Source organism: Diabrotica virgifera, chromosome 6 (assembly GCF_917563875.1).
Source record: "Diabrotica virgifera virgifera chromosome 6, PGI_DIABVI_V3a".
In the NCBI taxonomy this organism is placed as follows: domain Eukaryota; kingdom Metazoa; phylum Arthropoda; class Insecta; order Coleoptera; family Chrysomelidae; genus Diabrotica; species Diabrotica virgifera.
The window spans coordinates 229,206,356-229,227,292 of NC_065448.1; the positions used below are offsets into that span (position 1 = coordinate 229,206,356).

General features: G+C 31.7%; 1 protein-coding gene across 4 annotated transcripts in view; it reads left to right on the top strand.

Annotated features, from left to right (window-relative positions):
* Positions 1 to 20,937, top strand: part of LOC126886777 (uncharacterized transmembrane protein DDB_G0289901-like) — a 43,020-nt gene that overhangs the window by 6,285 nt on the left and 15,798 nt on the right. For all 4 annotated transcript variants that reach the window (XM_050653806.1, XM_050653807.1, XM_050653809.1 and 1 more), the window contains exons 3-5: positions 425 to 536; positions 4,888 to 5,142; positions 7,914 to 7,963. In XM_050653806.1, coding sequence (XP_050509763.1) covers positions 425 to 536; positions 4,888 to 5,142; positions 7,914 to 7,963 — 417 coding nt within the window. The remainder of the gene's footprint in view (positions 1 to 424; positions 537 to 4,887; positions 5,143 to 7,913; positions 7,964 to 20,937) is intronic.

The following is a 20,937-nucleotide window of genomic DNA, read 5'->3' on the forward strand; positions in this document are numbered from 1 at the left end:
CACTGACTAATTTAAAAATTAAAATATTTTTAAGCACATATCTGAAGGCGATAGGGATATTAATTTATCTCATTTTATTCATTCATGAAAAAGTTCATTTTATTAATAATTGTAATATTGAAAAAAAATGTATCAACAAAATTAATTTAACCAAATAATTACTTAATTTATTGCGTTACAAAATGAAGAAATTTGAATATATTTTTTGATATACATTTTTTGGTATGAATGATCATAGTTGAACTTGCGTATAAAACTTGCATTTAATTATCATTATGAAGCTCGTATTATATACGAAACTCTTTGCTACACGGGCTCGTTTCGGATCCGTTATACTCGCATCAAAATGACTATCACTAAGTGCTCGTTGCATAATGCACCTACTATTATGGACATGACATGACGCATTGATGACATTTTTAAGGAATCCAATCTGAAACAAGGAGAGCTAAAATGCGCGGCACTAGGAATGCAGTTATTATCAATTAAGTCGAAGGAAAAGAACGATGCTATTTTCAAGCACGTGTCGAAAACAGGTAAATAACAGCATAATATTTCTCAATATACAGTCGAAAAAATGAAAGAATATCCATGTTATTTATACAATATATACAAGGTGATTGATTAGTGGGGTAAAGCTTAATAGATCCGCTATAGTAATAGATAGCAATAAAAGGTGATAACAAAAATTGTAGCCAACTTTGAGCTTCACGATATAAGATTAGTTAGAACGTTACAGGGTGTTCGGTAACACAGTGGCAGACCAAACTTATGTGTTTTTAAATGGAACATCCTATATTTTATTTTATATTCGAAATTCTGTTAACTTCTCCATCAGAAAAATATAAAGGCTTTTTATGTTATACAGGGTATTTACAAAGTTATAACAAATCTTATATGAAAATCGTAACAAGTTCAACTCCATGTATAAATAATAATACGCACAACAGTAATGGTTTATTAATGCCATATTTTTTTATTTCAAATACAGGGTGAGAAAAAACGCAAATACATTATTTTCTCAGTAATTTTAAATGAAACACCCTGTATTTTATTTTTGGTAATTTCCAAGAGTGATATAAAATACAGGGGGTCCTATTTAAAATTACTGAGAAAATAATGTACTTGTGTTTTGACTCACCCTGTATTTGATATAAAGAAAATTAGCAATGTCAATAATTTTTTAAAATTTTGAAAATAAATAAAAAATATGGCATTAATAAACCATTGCTGTTTTGCTTATTTTTATTTATACAGGAAGTTGAACTTGTTACGATTTTCATATAAAAATGGTTATAACTTTGTAAATACCCTATATAATATAACAAACCTTTATATTTTTGTGATGAAGAAGTTAACAGGTTTTCGAATATAAAATAAAATATAGGGTGTTCCATTAAAAAAAAACATAAGTTTGGTCTGCCTCTGTGTTATGGGATACCCTGTATAATTCTAACTAATTTTGTAATGTGAAGCTCAAAGTTGGCTACAATTTTTGTTATTAACTTTTATTGCTATCTATTACTATAGCGGATCTATTGATCCCTCTATTCAATGACCCTGTAATTTTGTTATTTATAGAAAAAGACAGCAAATACAAAATAAGTGATTGATGTGATCGTTCATGGGTATTATTTAATTTTTCCGAATGTAGATATGTACAAGTTTTTCTTCTTCTTCTTCCTGTACTTAGCTCAAACGAGACTCGTTAATCTCTGGCACTTGGTCATAAGGCCTTTGTACCATACTTTTTTTTCCTTACACTCTAACCGTACCATACCTTGTCTTTTCCTTAGACTCAACGAAGACTTCAGAATCTCAAGTTTTCCTATTGGTAGTTGTAGGATATCTTCTGGTGCAAACCTCAGTTGACCAGTGAATTCCTGCCTTACATCACTTATAGACCAGAAATCAGGACTAATCTGTAAAAAAAAAAACGTTTATTTATGGATGTGAGAGGTGGCATTCGGATTTCTGCAGATAAAGTTTGTTGACAACTTCAATAATTATAATTGACTTATGCTCCTTCTCAAATATGCCCGGAACATTAACAAAAAAATGAAAATATTTAAAAATTTCGAAAAACATCGATTTTTTTCTGCTTTCTTTGCTTATAACTTTAAAACGGTTCGTTTTGGAACAAAGTCGTACAGAAATAAAATAAAGATAATTAAATTTTGTATGATATGTAACTGGTCAAAATTGTCTTAAGGTATTAACTTTTTTGCAATATAGCAATAAATACAAAATAAGGGGGCAAAACACGCCTGTTGTTATTCAATGTTTGTTAACCACTTTGGTGGAACTTAGAACCTTAGTAATTCGCTTAGAAAATTCTTATAACTTTCTTTAACGGTCAACCAGATTTCATTAAAATTGACGTGATAGATTTTGCATAATAAATTTGCAATATAAATGTTTTTAAAAAATTTCAAATTTAATCTTTCTGAACAAAAAGTAGACCATTTAGAAGTTGGCTATTTTTTTTAAATATAAAGAGGTACTTTACCTATCTAATACACTTTACAGAATTAAAATCGGATAATTTTAGGGGCCTTAGCAATGTTTTAAAATTATAAACATTTTTTTGGCTTATAAAAAAAACGCTTTGTTTAATAATAAAAAAATTAATTTTTAGAAATGAAAATAATTAACACCGGTATAATTTGACTTAAACTTTCAAATGCTGTCAGCAGAATTGCTATTTTGTTTTTTAATCAAAAGTTATTCACGTTCAAAAATTGCAATTTTTCGATTTTTTGAAAGTTCCACCCCGTTAATCTTGAAAACTATGCATCCTACGAAAAAACTTGTAAGAACATTTTTTGCTTAGAATTGCCCAAGAAATACAAAAAAAAATGTTTAATTTTGCGAAAAATCGATGTTATGTAATTACTCAAGTTCTTTGTTTATAACAATCTTATCGATATCCGGATCAACTGTTACCCAAAAAATTCGTGTTCTACGGATCAAAATACATAAAAAAAAACTTGGGTAAGTCCATCTAAATAAAGGAGCCCGAGCACCCCCTCCTGGACACAGCACTAATTTGTTTATAAGCCAAAAAACTATTTATAATTTTAAAACATTGCTGAGGCTGCTTAAATAATCCGGTTTCAATTATTTAAAGTGCATTAGATAGGTCTGGTGCTTCTTTATATGTAAAAAATTGACAAATCTTTGCATGTTCTAGTTTTTCTTGTGCAAGATTTAAAAAAAAATTAATTTTTTAAAAAAGTTTAGATTGCAGAATTTATTATGCAAAATCTAGTAAGTAAATTTTAATGAAATTTGGTGGACGGTTTTAGAACATTACAAAAATTTTCTAAGCGAATTAAGAAGGTTCCAAGTGTAACCTAAGTGATGGAAAAACATTGAATAAAGACATGCTTGTTTTGTCCCCTTACTTTATATTTATTGCTATTTTGCAGCAAGGGTGTTAAATAAAGACATTTTTAGCCAATCGTATCTGATATAAAATTTAATTATCTTTGTTTTATTTCTATACGACTTTGTTCCAAAATGAATCGTTTTAAAGTTATAAGCAAAGAAAATAGAAAAAAAAAAACGAAATTTTTTGAAATTTTTAAACATTTTATTTTTTTTTATTAACGTTCCGGGCATATTTGAGAAGGAGCATAAGTCAATTATTATTAACGAAGTTATTACTTAACTTTTCCCGCAAAAATCCGAATGCCACCTCTCACATCCACCTAAAAACAGATCCTTACTTGTCTATTAGTACACTGCAATGAAAATTAACTTCTCAACTCGGTCAACGATTTCGTTTCACCACGATTCTGCTCGCAAAGGCCAATTTCACCATTTTACACCGACTTCTCACTTAAAAAAAACTGGACTGTACTCTCCAGATATTCATTACACAGTGACCATTTTTCCTTTCCTCAAAATCAGACTCAACACTCTCATCCCCACCATCTACCTTTTTCCGCCAATGACAAACATCCTCTCTACCCACTACATCCATATTTTCATTTCTTAAGAACCAATTTATTTTGTATACAACTTTTCCATTTTGTTAAATTCTAGGAGATACCAAATTACTTTCATTGTTTCAAAATGCTAAACAAAAAGCCTTAAACGAATGTCCTATTGTCGATTCCAGAGAGAAATATAATGTACTTTCCAATCTTCCCGCACCATTGTTTGAGTCCGTTCCGAGACCCATTAGCAAACCACCTTAACGATTTCACTTTCCGCGAAAACACTGTTTACTAACTAAATGATAATATTTACAATTTTTGGTCATATACAGGGCGATGAAAATCTATGATCTCGTGGTCTCTGATATAAATTTATTTTCTAAAATTTTCCCATAAAAATTATACAACAATATGTATATTCAAATTCTGAATTCAAGTTTACTTTCATATAATAGATATTATCATGTCACTTACAACCTTCCATTTCAGTAAATATAGCTTTTATATTATAAAATGAAGTGTTTAAATAATTTTTTCTTTTAAAATACACAATAATTAGTACCCGTACTTATTAGTAAGTAATAATTTTTCAATTTCAATTCTCTATAATATGATTTGGCATTGCATTTGAAAAGGAAACAATAAATATTCATGTAGTGATCGAAATTTTTACTTATGCGAGGATTGTTGCATGTCGGTGTTTTGGCCGTCGGGATTTTGGCTGTCGGGATTTTGGCTGTCGGGATTTTGGGCGCCACCGGGGTCCAACATGGGTCTCTGAGACAAAATTCTCCGAAAATTGCATAATTAGTTGACACTGAAGACTCAAATTTCAACACTAAAAACAGGCATCTAAATCAGGCAGCTACTGATGGGGGCGAAGATTCATAACAAACGATTTGTCACGGAAGTTTAAAAATAGATTTATCTTTTTCTGTTTTAGATAATACAAGCTGTTATTTTACTGGAGCTAGAAGGCCAGCGGTAAATAAAGCATTTGAGTGGCCCGACAAAACTAATCTAGGTTTTAGGAATTTTATCAAGGATTTGCCAAACAACGATGGTAAACCAATATACGCTATGCCTATGATCGTAGTTGTAAAGAGCAATGGAGAAGATTTGATTTGGAAGGATGTACCTTATAACTCCAAATGCAAACCTATATGTGAGAGGATGTCGGATACGGAAATGGATCCTGGTGAGTTTATTTTTTTTTTTTAATATTAGCCCAGTCGGGATAGCATTTGACCTTGCATTACGAGCTGCCTTAAATTTTACTTTTTTAATTTTAGGGGGGTCAATAGTAGTATAAATTTAAAATCTTGATTGAATTTCACCGTTGCGTGAGCCGCCATCTTGATTTTAAACGAGAACGGTTTTTGCTCAATATCTCCGCCATTTTCAACTTTTCTACAAAAAGTCTACACCCTGAAATTGTTAAAAATTCGATTTTCTATAATTTCGTTTATTATAATTTTTTTCGTGCGATCGATATTTTCCGAGTTATGGGGGGAAATTTTGACAGTTAGAACATAATTGTTGAATTTTTGAATTATCTCGGTTATTATTAGTTTTACAATAGATATGTGTCTATTCAAAAATGAAGACAATTAAATTTTGTACAGTTTTGATTTCTTTAATTTTTTTGATAAAATCAATATTTAAGGTAGTACGTATGCGGTAAAAGTGCGAGCGTAAGACCTGATTGATTTTATAGCAATGGTTTTTGTTCAATATCTCCGTCATGTTCAACTTTTCGACGAAAAGTGTAAGGACTGAAATTGTTGCAATTACGATTTACTACAATTTTTCGAGATAACCAGTGGCGGGTCTACGAGAGGGGGAATGCGGAAATTCCCCCCAACAGGGTCCAAAATTTAAAAAAAAATTGTTGAAATATTAAAATATATTAGCTGACATGAAACTTAAAATATCGACAGACAAATTAAACCAATAAAACCAGCTGGTTAATAAAATTAAGTGAACTTGATGCATATACATAAGTTATTATTTATGTCTTTTATATACTTAGTTTGGTTGGTGTTTCCTTGGAAGTTTTAAAAATTGTATAAAATTTAATTTTCTTTATTTTGTTTATGTAAAATTATGTCGTAAAGTTAATAATAAATGAGACAATTCAAAAATTATGCCTCCCCTCCGCTTCCACTATTTCCCCCCTTAACTCGGAGAATATTGATGGCATAAAAAACATTGTGCAAAAGAAATTGTAGGAAATTGCATTTCCATCAATTTTAGTTCCTACCGTTTTTGTCGAAAAGTTGAAAATGGCGGAGATATTAAGCAACAACGGTTCTCCTTTAAAATCAATATGGCGGTTAATACAACCGCAGAATTCAGTCGAGATTATAAATTTACACTTCAATTGATCTCCCCTAAAGGATAGAATTATAAAATTTGGAGCAGCTTGGAGCAAGCAAGCAAGCAATTTGATTCAACCCGACCTGTGGGAGATGTCCACCCTATCGAAAAAGTACATTCGGGTGTAACAATTCATTGGGGCGAGGTGTTTTGACCCGAGTAAAAACAGGGATCACCCTACCTCGCTCCAATGCCCCAGGCCATCACTCCCCCCCCCCCCCATAGCACGCTGATGCGCAATGGGGCAGCTCGGAAACAAGATTCAATTCAATAAATATGCTCCCCCACCACTTTTTACTCACACTTAAATAGGAAAATATCAACCGCATGAAAAACACTGTTGAAAAGAAATTATAGGAAATCATATCTAGAACAATTATTATAGTTGAAAATGGCGTAGATATTGAACAAAATCAATTGCTATAAAATCAATCCGGTCTTATCTGGTCTTATGCTATAAAAAAATGAGGGAGATCAAAATTGTGTAGAATTTAATTCTCGCTATTCTTGTATAGGGACATTTGTATCGTACAACTAATAATAAACGAAATAATTCAATAAGTATGCTCTAACTGTCACTATTTTTGGCCATAACTTGGAAAATATCGACAGCATGAAAAAATTGTAATAATAGAAATTATAGAAAATCACATTTTCAACAATTTTGGTTCTTATATTTTGTTCAAGAAAAGTTGAAAATGCGGGTTTGTGTGGGGTACTTTACACTAGTATCTATCCCCCTTAAAGATTAGAAAAATAATATTTGGGGCAGCTCCTAATGCAAGGTTAGGCCTGTTATTCGTCTAACCCGACTGGACTATATAGGACATACAGAAATATATATTTTTCTATGGGTGCTATACAATGTGCAACTTCTCTCACTACTTCCATACATTTAAAACAAACAATTTCTCAGGCAATGAGAGAAGTCGGCCATTGCAGTGAGAGATATTTTTTCTCACCGGTTCACCGCCGGTTTATATAAATATGATCTCCATTTCCATGGTAACATGCACAATACAAACACAATTATTTTTGGATAGAAAGAGACTGTTTGACTTTTACACACTTCTATATAAATTAAAACTGTAAATAAATTTATTAAAATCAGCTAAGCACTTTCAGCATTTTTAATGCCATCATCAGAGCTATCCTATAAAAAGACTAAGTTGAAGAATCTTATTCATAAAAAATTTTAAAGTGAAACTTATGTCTTATTACAATTATTTTTGTCAAACAAAATGTATTCAAACTTGTCAAAACTTATCAAAAATTACCTTTTAAGACTGTTCAACTGTGAATTATAATTTTATATAAGTAAAGTATATAGATATTAGGAATATTAAATACATCATATGTGTATATATGTATTATATTTATTAATTTAGGCATATAATATACCTAAAAGCACCTAAATTATTTAATTTTGAAGTTGGAACTCTTAGCATCCATAGAAAAAGTACAGTGTACAACATGAGAGAAAATGACATAATAGTTCTCTCTCGCTTGATTTGCGAGAGAAAACTTCTGCGCTCGTGAGAAGTATCTCTTTTTTCTCTCTTGTTCTACAATATACTATTCCTCTTTCAGGTCCGCAACCACCACCAAATCCTGATAATATAACATTTACTGAAAGTTTGGTAAGTTTTATATTTTGACAACTATGTCTATAGTTACAAGTAATTTTGGACTTCATAAGTCCTAGGTTTTCACCCAATTTGACAGAAATTATAATCAGAAGTCGATATTTGAACACTTCGTGAAAGTTTGCGTCGATTGATATATTATTTTACTAATTTTGAGTCACAAAATCGAAAATTTCGTGAATACATATTGTCGCATGTAGGGCTTGTGTCCTAATAAGCAAGCACGCTGTTGTTCAACAAATATATCAACACGTTAATAGTTACGCACAGACTCGCAACCACGTTACTCGTCAATAGGGCTTTTCATTCACAGTCATTTGTTTCGAGCTTCTGTCATGTGTCACATCATATTAATATATCTACGTCATACGTTATTGGCAAATACCAATGATACAAATCAAAGAGGTATGACGTAGATATATTAATATTATGTGACACATGACAGAAGCTCAAAACAAATTACAATCGATGAAAAGCCCTATACGGAATAACCACACATGATCTCGCAATCACGGAACCAATATATCAGCGATTAGACACACACGCAGACTAGTGATGTTGATTATAGTAACTTTCAAGTATTCGTTACAAATCGTTACTTTTGTATAAAGTAATCATTTACAGTATTCGTCACTTTGATTACTATGATTACTTTTGTATTTGAGTACCGATAATCATATTGAGAATCGTATTTGTCAGTAGGTTGTATAGGTATTCCGATATAACCACTACCTGCACCGATATGTTTAAGGGATAAAAATGATTTGATTACTTTTGGTACTTTTGTATTTGAGTACCGGTAACCATATCGAGAATCGTATTTCTCAGTAGGTAGGTGGAACTGATTGCATATTCGTGTTCAGTGACCCTAATAACAAAATCTGACCGTATACTGATTTTGATATGTTTATGCACTTTTGGATGCATTTTATACATTTTGAAATGCAATTATGCATTTCTACCCATTTTTATATTGTAGCCCTTTTCTTGACTTCATCCTGAATACAATGCAAAAATTGCAAGTCTCTAGGTGCTCTATTTAAAGATCTATTTATTTCGGTGTTTTAGTGCTAAATGCCCTGGTCTAATTCTAATAAAACCAATGTAATACATACAAAATTAAATTTGTTGATCATACTGTAGAAACATTATCATTTCCACATTTTTCCGGCCAGTCTAGGAAGTAATCGAGTGTACGGGTTGTAGATACAATAGTAGTTATTCGCTCTGATACGATTGGTACGAAGTAATCAGAGTAATCAAAGTAGATACAATAGTCGTTACTCCAGTGGTGGCTCGTGACCTCAGTATGCGGGTAGGCGACATGTATCCACAAATTCTATTTTTTCTAACTTCAGCATTATATAACTTATTAGATAAAGAAATATGTCCAACTAAAGCACTGTCAATAGTTTGACTATTTTTTTCTAACCGTTTTAAACCTAAGCAATTTTTTAGATGTTCTTTCGAAAATTCATATTTTTTGACACCAGCTGATAAATTTTTCAAATCTGAATATCCCTGACTTATCCAAACATTATTTTGCTTAAAATTTGAGAGCAACAGAAAAGGCCAACAAAAAGTGAATTTTTAAAATAACTTCCGCTTAACCATTTATGTACCATATTGTTTTAAACGATCTCGAAAATGGTCGATTGTCTTTCTTCGTATCTGTTGATAAAATTTTTAAATTTGGTAAAGGCCGACCCATTGAAATAATTTCTAATCTTTCTTGATTATGGCGCCTTGAAAAAGGCGTCTCAATCAAACTGCATATTATATCGTGTAAAATATTCATTTTATTTTAATATTGGCGGTTTCACCAACGACAAATAGTAGTTTATTCGATGAATAAAAATATTCGGCCAATAGAACTAACACACCTACGTTTCACCAACGTCAAATATGACTTATTTTATTTGTTTCAAATAAAGAGTTACTCTTCGAATAAATTGACAAGTTAACCTCGCTTTAAATGTAACAAAGAACATTCGTCATTTAACTTTAAATAATTATCAAAATTGTATTGAAACACAATAAACATAAAATATAATCGACTGCTAAATTGTATTTCACCAATAACTAAGTATTCACAGATTTATTTGTTGTTGGTGAAATTATTACTAACATAAATTAGAATTCCCTTCAATAGACCAATCTTAAATTTGCCTGTTTATTATTCACTTTTCATAAACAAATTTAAATTGTCCTACCTATTTTTATTGAATACTTAACCTACTAACAGCCCAAATCAAAAAACAATTTAAAATGGTTTCACAACACACAAGAGAATCAACTGAGATGTGAGCGATTTTGTTATGCTGAAGGCCTGTAGGCTACAAAATCTGGTGCCTAACTTCCTAAAAATTCGTGGAAATTATGGCCCAGTACCGCCAGAACTTAAGGGGTTTAGCTGGCGTAAAGAGCGAGATGGCACATTAATTCTGTTGCATCGTTGTTCTATTCTAGGCGACCTTTAAAGGCCCATTTATACATATTAGGGCCGTGTCCGTTCCTTGTTATGACAGGGCCCGGTCCAAAAAAATAAACAATATGTACTCTTATGAGTATATTTTATACATTGGCGCTTTCCGGACGGGGCCCGTCCGGGCCCGGTCTGAAATTAATCCCAGCCGATATTTTTGCTGTCGGCACTGGCGATGCACGAAAATGACACGGATCGCAGGGACTTGTATAAATACGATTTTATTGTTTTGTGAACGCGACTGCTGGAAAACAGACAAGCAATAGATATTGTGAGGTGAGATCTTCTATCCAAGCCGAAATATTTTCAACTATCTTTTACACAGAGATATGTAATAACGTTTTCCTCTCTTATTCGGCCCAAAACGCACACTGCCACAACCCGGTTGTATATAAATATTGCATTAAAAATACCCGGACTCGGCACTGACCCGGAACGGACACGGCCCGGGTATGTATAAATGGGCCTTAAAAGTGCCTTACCAATGAATATAGAATCTTAATACTACTACTACAAGGGGCGTACAATAATTACAATTTCGGAGAGAAATTAAAAAGTAGTTTTTTTTATTGTAGGTATTGTGTCAAAATTTAACAATTTTGAAATGAAATAAGTAATTTATATTAATAATTTATATTATTGTACATTTGGAGAGGTTAGGCGGCGCCTACCTTGCCTACCCCGACGGGCCGCCCCTGCGTTACTCGCTCTGATATGATTGGTACAAAGTAACGAAGTAATCACAATAGTCGTTACTTGCTCTAATACGATTGGTACGAAGTAATCAGAGTAATCAAAGTAATCAAAGTAGATAAAATAGTCGTTACTCGCTCTAATACGATTGGTACGAAGCATGCTAATATAAATAACAAGATAATATATTGCACATCCTGAAGTCGTGACGTAACTGGAGACCGGCAAGTTCGTAATGGTTCGTAATCATTCGTAATATCCGAGTAGTTTGAGTTGTTCCCGGTTGTAAGCTAAGTGTATTTTATATTTTAATATTGACAGTTATTTTAACAGGAATCTCGACAATAAATTTTTTTCGAATACATTGAAGTTTAATGTTATATTGCTAAGTAAATAATTTCATCACATAATGCATATAAATCCCATTTAACTTTAACAAGAATTCAAATTCAACTTCCGGTCTCCAGTTACGTCATCATGCTCGAACTCGAACATATTTGAGCTACGGGAAGATACCATCTCGGTATTTATAGTATCATGGTACGAAGTAACGAAGTATTCAGAGTAATCAAAATAATCAAAGTAGATACAATAGTCGTTACTCGCTCTGATACGATTAGTACGAAGTAATCAGAGTAATCAAAGTAGATACAATAGTCGTTACTCGCTCTAATACGATTGGTACGAAGTAATTAGAGTAATCAAAGTAATTAAAGTAGATACAATAGTCGTTACTCGCTCTGATACGATTGGTACAAAGTAATTAGTGTAATCAAAGTAACGATTTGTCTCTCTGTATAGTAATCGATACTTTCGGTATTCGTAAGTAACGAGTACTTTGTAACGAATAGTTACTTTTTCAACATCACTAACACAGACCCATGTAACTATTCGAACCCCGACTGGTAGTCGCTCGACACTAGAAGTAATCCTTCAATACATGACCGCTGAGTGACAGGCTGCGACTCAATACGTCGCAACACAGCGGCCGCTCTCAGCTCAATCCGTTGGGAAAATCATCTTTTGTCAGATGTCGCTATATTGTCTATTTGTAAACTATTTCTTATTATTTGCTTACTCGAAAACTTAAAAGTTAAAGATAGCAAGCTTAGAAGACGAAGGGACACAAAACTTCTATAGAAACAGACTAACAGAAAAGCTAAACAGCCATAACCTAGAGACAAAAATGGATATAGGAGAAACCTGGAAAACTATTAGAAAAAGTATCCTAAAAGCAGCAGGTAAAGGAAAAGTCAACAGAAATAAGCGGGAATACAAAAATCCACGGTACGATGAAAGGGTGAAAGCACTAGCAAATCAAAAGAAATAAGCTATCCTAACATACAAAAGAGTGAAGACACTGGAGGCACGAGACGACTACGCGACAATCAGGAATAGAGTAAACCAAGAAATAGATAACATCAAAAAAGAACACTGGGAGAAATTTACCAAAGATATGGAATACGACCTCTATGGATCCCAGAAAAAGGTGTGGAAGATGATAAGGAGACAAAAAACAGAAATGAATGAATTTGTATGGATAGATAACATTACGGAGACACAATGGACTGAGCATTTCACGAAATTATATGGAAAAGGAGAAGAAGAGAACAGAGAAATAAACATTAATGAAACCCACGATAGAGTACTAATATCAGAAGAAGAGCTACAAGAACGATTAAAAAAATTAAAAAATAGAAAAGCACCTGGTCCTGATAAGATAAATAATGAACTGCTAAAATATGTAGGAGGAACACTACTCAAATGGCTCCTAAAATTATTTGTCGATATAATAAATATCGGAGTAGTTCAGCGGAATGGAAGGAAAGTCTCCTGCTACTGATACTAAAAAAGGGAGACTCGAAAAATCCTGAAAATTATAGAGGCATTAGTCTGATGGAGAGCACATTAAAATTGTTGACGGTAGTCATAAAAGATAAAATCGAGGAAAAAGCGAACATGGGAGATGAACAACAAGGCTTCCGGAAGAAGCGCAGCACAATAGATGCAATTTTTATTATTAGGCAAATATGTAGTATAAAAGTCTATTCAGTATGGAAAACTAGCATATATGTGCTTTGTAGATTTAACAAGTGCTTTTGACAGGGTGAGGCGAAATGGTATCTTAAATTTATTACAAGCTGAACAAATATAATAATAAGGCTAATTAATGAAATTAACTAGTACAACAAGACCAGAGTTATAATGTCAACAGGAAAAACGTAACGCATAGGATTAAAAGGAGGAATCCGCCAAGGAGACTCGCTCAGCCCATTGTTATTCAATATGGTGATGAATCAAATAATTCATGAAGTAATAAAACGACATGGATACCACATGGGAGCGCTTAAAATTACGATATTATGCTATGCCGATGATGCAGTACTAATTGCTGATAACGAGGATGACCTGCAAAGGCAGCTCCACACTTTCAATATCATAGCAAATAAACTTAATATGAGAATATCATTAGAAAAAACTAAATGTATAGTCATAAGTAAAGAGCCGCGTAGATGCAAGTTAGAAATATACAGCAAAATTGTAGAACAAGTAATCAAATTCAATTACCTAGGAGTAGAGATCACTAGTGAAAGGAATATAAGAACAGAGACCACAACACAAGAACAAAAGCGGCAAGAGTAAGTGGTTGTCTCCGAGAAACCATATGGACGAACAAATATCTGACCAAGGAAAGCAAAATAAAGGTATACAAGACAACAGTAAGACCTATCTTAACAAATGCAGCGGGGACAAGGACCGATACAAGAAAGACGAAACAAAAAATCAACAATATCGAAATGAAAGTATTAAGATCAGTAGCGGGCATATCATTAAGAGACAGACAAAGCAACAGAAGTATACGAGAACGATGCTAAATTCAGAATATTAACAGGTGGATAAAAACAAGAAAGAAAGTCTGGAACGAACATGTAAACCGAATGGAACCAGATAGGTTAGCGAACATCTGTAAAAACAACAAGCCATATAGCAGAAGACCCGTTGGAAGGCCGCCGAAAAGGTGGAAAGACAATGTACAGTCAACAACAACTGAAACAGAATAAGAGGCAAACAAACAGGAGTAATCCTAGTCGCACGAAGAAAAAGAAGAAAAAGGAGGCAGATATATTTGGTTTGGATTCAGAGCACACCACAGATTGTTCTGATGATACCAAGAGGTTGAAACATGCATAAAAAGATGGTGGTAGTATCTGAAACAAATTAAAATTTAACTGTCTTTACTTACCGTCGTTCTACATAACTCACGAATTGAGTACCAGGAATCAAAATTCGTTGGTCTTTACCTAGATAAATTGACGTGTTTTGAGATTGTAACATGGTTCCTTCACCCTTACCATTGAACAGAAATAAATAACAGTGGAGATATGCTGTAATGCCGTTTTCGTTTTGGCAATGTCTTTGCGTTTGTTTTTTGTGTTAGCGTATTCCTTAAGCCCTCACCTTTCGTTTACTGTCTTACATGTAGTAATCGGACCAATAACAACGGAGATATGCTGTAATGCCGTTTTAGCAAGGTCTTTGCGTTTTTTTTTGTGTTATCATATTCGTGACCCCCTCCCCTTTCACACGTCAGGATTCGACGAGCAGTTGCGCCTCCACCACAAAAAGCGTCAAAAACGAGCAGAATGGACCTCAGTCAGCGATTTCTTATGGGATTTTACATGGAAAAATAGCTAGAAATCTCCTAGCCCTTTTAATCCTACTAAATTAATATTATGTTTAAAATCTATATTTTAATCAGATGTATATTTTGGATTGACATTGAACTGTAGTGACCCGATAGACGTGTTGTTGTGAGTTAACAATTATAATATAAATAAGACGAAAACCACACAGAGGATTTATTATTATATTTGAGGAGCAACAGTGGCCTAACCTACATCCCACACTTTTACGAAAACACGTTTAAGGTAACTGCACGATATTACGGCCTAGTACACAATTACGGTCCATTACATTTAAAGTCGTAAAATAAGATACATTTTGAAAAGGCGGAATACTCACATACTATGTTCAAATCTATGATGCTTTTGAAAGCAGTAATTCAAATTCCCGCCATTTTTCATGCGGCTGCTGGCACCTTCACTTGTCATGAATACCCAGTATGCACAGAATCGTTGAATAAGCACCACGTGTTATTGTTTATGTTTAAAGAGTGATCCGAATCATCATAGAGTTCTCAATAGGAGTTGGTAAGATTTTATAAGAAATATCTATATTTCCAATAACCAATATGCATTTATTTATTTCATTTTAATCCTTTCGTAAGATAATTTTTAATATTTAATTAAAAAATTACATTTTAATGACGCACGGAATTATGTTCTCATTCTCTATGTCATGTACATTCCGTTCTACGGACAGAATAATTAAGGAATAAAAGGTTCAACCGTTATTACTTGTTTGTAACGCTTTATTAACCGAATTGGTCAACATTTTGTTTATAAGGGAACATTGAAACTTAAAAGTTTGCTTGAGATAATTACGTACTAATATTCTGTCAACTACTTTCTTATTATTTGAATTCTAAACTGTGTTATATCTCAAAAATTAACCGAACTCATACCGCTCATTTACCAGACAAACGTGACATTTCAAAATATCTGATTTTTGTATTATTCGTTAAATAAATCCGCCGTATTTCATTCTATATACTGAAAAAACGTGGTATTTTTACCATTAAAGTAAACTGAGATTTGGAGGGACAGAGACAGAAATGATGTGACAACTCATCGTGTAGCGTTGTTTCTTTTGGACACCTCGTTATTTTCGATAGTGTGACATATTACTTGTGATCTGTTTGGCGTAGGGTAAAGTTCTCTCTGTTTTCACAAACAACGTGACATCACGACTATACCACCCTGTTATTGCAAAGGTAAGCTACAATCAAATGTCTAAATTTATTTCTAAAATGTAACAAAAGATATTTGACCCGTTAATCCAGAAAAAATTCAGTAACATGTGAAGTAGTCTTATCATTGATATCACGTTATTGTTGTAAAAATATTCTTTTTCATAGGTAATATCATAAGAAGAACCAGTGTTGATGATAAACTGGATAGTTTTGTTTTGATTTTTTGTTGTTGTGCACTTTTTCCAGAAAAATTATATTATCTCACAGTCTACTATGTCATTATATCACGTTATACATACTAATAAAATTTCACAATGAGCATTATTTTTGCAGATGAGATCGCGGACTAACAAAATATTCAAGTTAGCATTAGAAAATACATAATAGTGCTGTTGCTGGATCGTCAGATCATAAGGTTGTTAATATGTACTAAACAATAATTCTGATTTTGATAATGTTTTTGGTAAATGAGAATTTTATGAATTTTATTATTTGCTATTGATATAAATATTTTGTAAATAATTAATGTAGTTAATCCCAGAAAACCTTACCGCTGCGAGTCGACAAGTAGCAGCAATTCATTACGTAGATCATTAAGTAGTTCTACAAAGAATATCTCGTTATTCCACGAAGGTAAATACTTTATTTGTAAAGTTATACAACAACCGCAATCAAGATGTACTAGAAATAAACAAACCAAGACACGTACAAGGAGCACTCCCGAAGTACCGAATCATGATTTACAATGTATAAACTTTGTAAATCATTGTTTGGGATTTACAATGTATATACATTGTAAATCATGATTCAGAAGTGCTTCTTGTATCAGTTAACGTAACTTGGTTTGTTTATTTCTAGTACATCTTGAGTGTGAATATAGTATAGTTTGTTATTAATTTTTTGTTATATTGCAGAACAATATGCATTAAGTAGACTTTTGTTACTGTTTTTACTGATCTACATATTTTTTTTATTTTGTACATGGTGATGATTCTGTCAATGACCCCAATTATGAACTAGAAGAGCCAGAACGTAAGACTGAAAGTTTTGATGATGATATTGAAAACTGCTGTGACAACATTCTATATTCGACAAAGTACACAGAAATTCCTCCTTCTATATCGATTAGTATTGACACTTCAGACAAAGATACTTACCAAGATAAAATGCTACAGGACAACTTAAAAAATGTACATTCAACTAATGTAGAGGAATCGATGAAACAGGAACGAGAAAGGAAAAGAAGATAATAAAACAGAAAAGTGAATAAAAGGAAAATGTTGCGAAAATGTTAAGAAATAGTGGAAAAGCATACCAATCTCCAAAATTCAGTAACATTTTTCTGGAACACTCTATAAGTCACCATGCAAAAATACCTGCACGTTTAAATGTCAATTAAATCACAAAAAATCAACGGCAACAACTTTTAGCACAATACTGGGCTCTGGGGGATATTGAAAAACAATAATTATTATTGTCTATACTTAGCGAAAAACGTCGAAACAGTTGTCCCAAAACATCGTTATGTCAATGTTGACTCTCATGGATGTGTTGTTCCAAAGCGTAAAAATAATAATGCCTATTTTTAACTGTGTCTGGTGTGAAAACCAGAGTATGCAAAACCTTTTTTAAAAACACATTCAGCATTGACAACTATCCAATCGAAACAGCTTTGGAAAAAAATAATAAAAATACTAATAAGTTTGTTCTAGCATCAGTTTCAAACGGTTTGAAACCATCAGCGAATAGTCGACCAGCGCGAGTAGACTGTATTATGTTCTCTCACTGTCCAACTGTTTGCTGACGGTTTCTGACTAGTTTGACTGTTTGCTAGAACAAACCTATTATTTCTTCCATGAAGGTTTGTGCCAAGGAAATCGTATAAGTTAGATGAAAACATAAAGAATGGAGTTCGAGAGTTCATAAAAGCAATACCGAAAGTTGATTTAATTACTTAATACTCATAATACTATTATCTACTTAATTGTTCATTTACAGCATTTTTTTACTTCTGGTGTTCACAGAATATTCATGAATGATCTTTATCACAATTTATTTTAAAATATTTTATAACTTTCAATAAACATAAATATGAATAAGAACCATGTGTTTATTTATTTAAGTTACCTAAAACCAGAAAATTTTATTATCTACAATGTTACAAGTTAATTTATTGCATTACTTTCTTTCTATATTTTCAGAAAGAATGTGATATATATGTTAAATTTTTTTGGATTACATGTGCTATTGATTATGTACTAAAGGAACTACAACGTTAACGGGGTTTTATTATTTCATATGGTCAATGAATCTCTATATATGAAAAAACCGCGGAGTGCTACCATTTAAAGGGGTGCGTTTTTGAGAAGTGGGTGAATTAGTCCCTGGGCACAGGTTACATTAGGGTGAGTTCTATGCACTTTTGGTACAAACACGTCTACATAAAAATAGATAGTTCCTGGATAAATTTCCTATATAAATATAACTTTTTAAAGTCAAAGATACTTTCTTTTACAAAAATATATTCAAAAGAAAAAGCACGAAAGAAACCCAAAAGAAAGAAATTTTGTTTTTTGTCCCATAACTTTTGTCCACGGGGATATAAGTGTGGACATTGCTTTACAGAAAAAAAACTTACATATTTTCTCTTTAAAATGATGTTTGGTAGAGGTCATTAGGATTTACAGTTTTCGAAATATGATTTTTCAAAATTTGCCACTCACAGTAATTTTGGGCAATTTTCCTTGTTATTTCGCAATTATTGCTCTGTATCTTTTTTCTACGTAACTTTAGGCATATGCATTGGTACATATAAGAGGAATAGAAATCAATTACCTTTAAAATGTTCTGCTGTATAATGCTGTACTACTTCTTTTAAAGAGGTTATCTTTTTCAAGATTTTATACTTTTAACGAGTTTTTATATTTTTTACGATTATTTTTTAAATTTCCAATTATAACTTGTTTTTTCTACATTTAGGTATATATTATGTAATAAAAAAGAAAGCTTATTCTGTTTACTTTAAAATGGTGTATTATAAAAAATTCTAGGATTATTTTTAAATAAGATATGCTTTTTCAAAATGTAATAAGTACTTGCAACGATTTTTGATTTTAGGATTATTTTTAAAATTTCTCATTATAACTTTTTATGTGATTGTGTATTATGATTGAATCTTATTTTTTATAGGTAATACTTTGGATCCACTTGACTCGGCCGGGCAAACTTCAAAATATGGATTAATTCCAATATTTGCTGTCAAAGCTCCTGCACCACAAGCTTTGCTTGAGAAAATAGCATGTAAATGTACCAAGAGATGTACAAAAAATTGCGGTTGTAGGAAGATAGGAATTAGTTGTTCAATATTCTGCAAAGGGTGCATGTGCATGGGTACCAATTGTGGGAACTCTAAGATAACTGAGGTGTCAGAGGAAGATATTGAAGCTAATGCTAACGAAGAGATGGACTTTGATTTTGAAAAATTTTTAAATGTCAACGTTTAAATAATTTTAACTAAAGTGATGTTTTCTAAGACTAATGTTTATGTAATTTTTGTAAAAGAAATAATTTTAAATAATACAGGTAAAAATATATCAAAGATTCACTCAGTTTCCATTTTTTAAATATAGATGATACACCATTTTAAAGAACAGAAAGTAAGCCCTCTTTGTTGAGCAATACCTATATACCTAGTATATTCATGAAAAAGAAGAAAAAAGTTATAATAAGAAATTTAAAAAATAATCCTAAAACCAAAAATCGTTGCAAGTACTTATTACATTTTGAAAAATAATATCTTATTAAAAAATAATCCCTAAAATTTTTTGTAATACACCATTTTAAAATAAACAAAATAATCTTTTTTTATTATATCATATAATATATACCTAAATGTAGAAGAAAAAAAGTTATAATGGCAAATTTCAAAAATAATCGTAAAAAATGTAAAAAATAATATTTTATTATATTAGGTATTATATAATATATAATACATTTATAATATAATATTATATTATATGTACTATATATAATATAATATTATATAATATATAAAATATTATTTTATTTTTATATTATATTTTAAAAAATCGTTAAAAGTATAAAACCTTGAAAAACCATAATCTCTTTAAAAAAAAGTCGTACAACGTTACACAGTAAACCATTTTAAAGGTATGTTATTGATTTTTATTCCTATTACATGTACCATTGCATATACCTAAAGTTACGTAGAAAACAGTTACAGAACAATATTTGCGAAATAACAAGGAAAATTGCCCAAAATTGCTGAGAGGAGAAATTTGAAATATCGTATTTCGAAAACGATAAATCCTAATTACCTCTACTAAACAGAATTTTAAAGAACAAATATGTAGGTTTTTTTTCTGTAAAGCAATGTCTATACCTATATCCTCGTGGACAAAACTTATGGTACAAAAAACAAAATTTCTTTCTTTTGGGTTTCTTTGTGCATTTTCCTTTGAATATATTTTTGTAAAAAAAAGTATCATTGATTTAAAAAGTGATATTTAGATAGGAAATTTAACTAGGAACGATATTTATGGTGACATGTTTGTACCAAAAGTGCATAGAACTCACCCTAATGTAATCTGTGCCCAGGGACTAATTCACCCATTTCTCAAAAACGCACCCCTTTAAATGGTAGCACTCCGCAATTTTTTTATATATAGAGATTCATTGACTATATGAAATAATAAAACCCCGTTAACATTGTAATTCCTTTTAGCTATCTTATTTTGAATATAATCAATAGCCTATTAATATGCCGGAATATGGTACAATTACCTTATTATGTTAAAGTTATCCCTTTTTAACTATTTTCAGATGTATTTTCAGATCAAGCAATTGTTGCTTAAGCATCTGAAAATACTTAAGTAATGCATAACTTTATTGTAATAA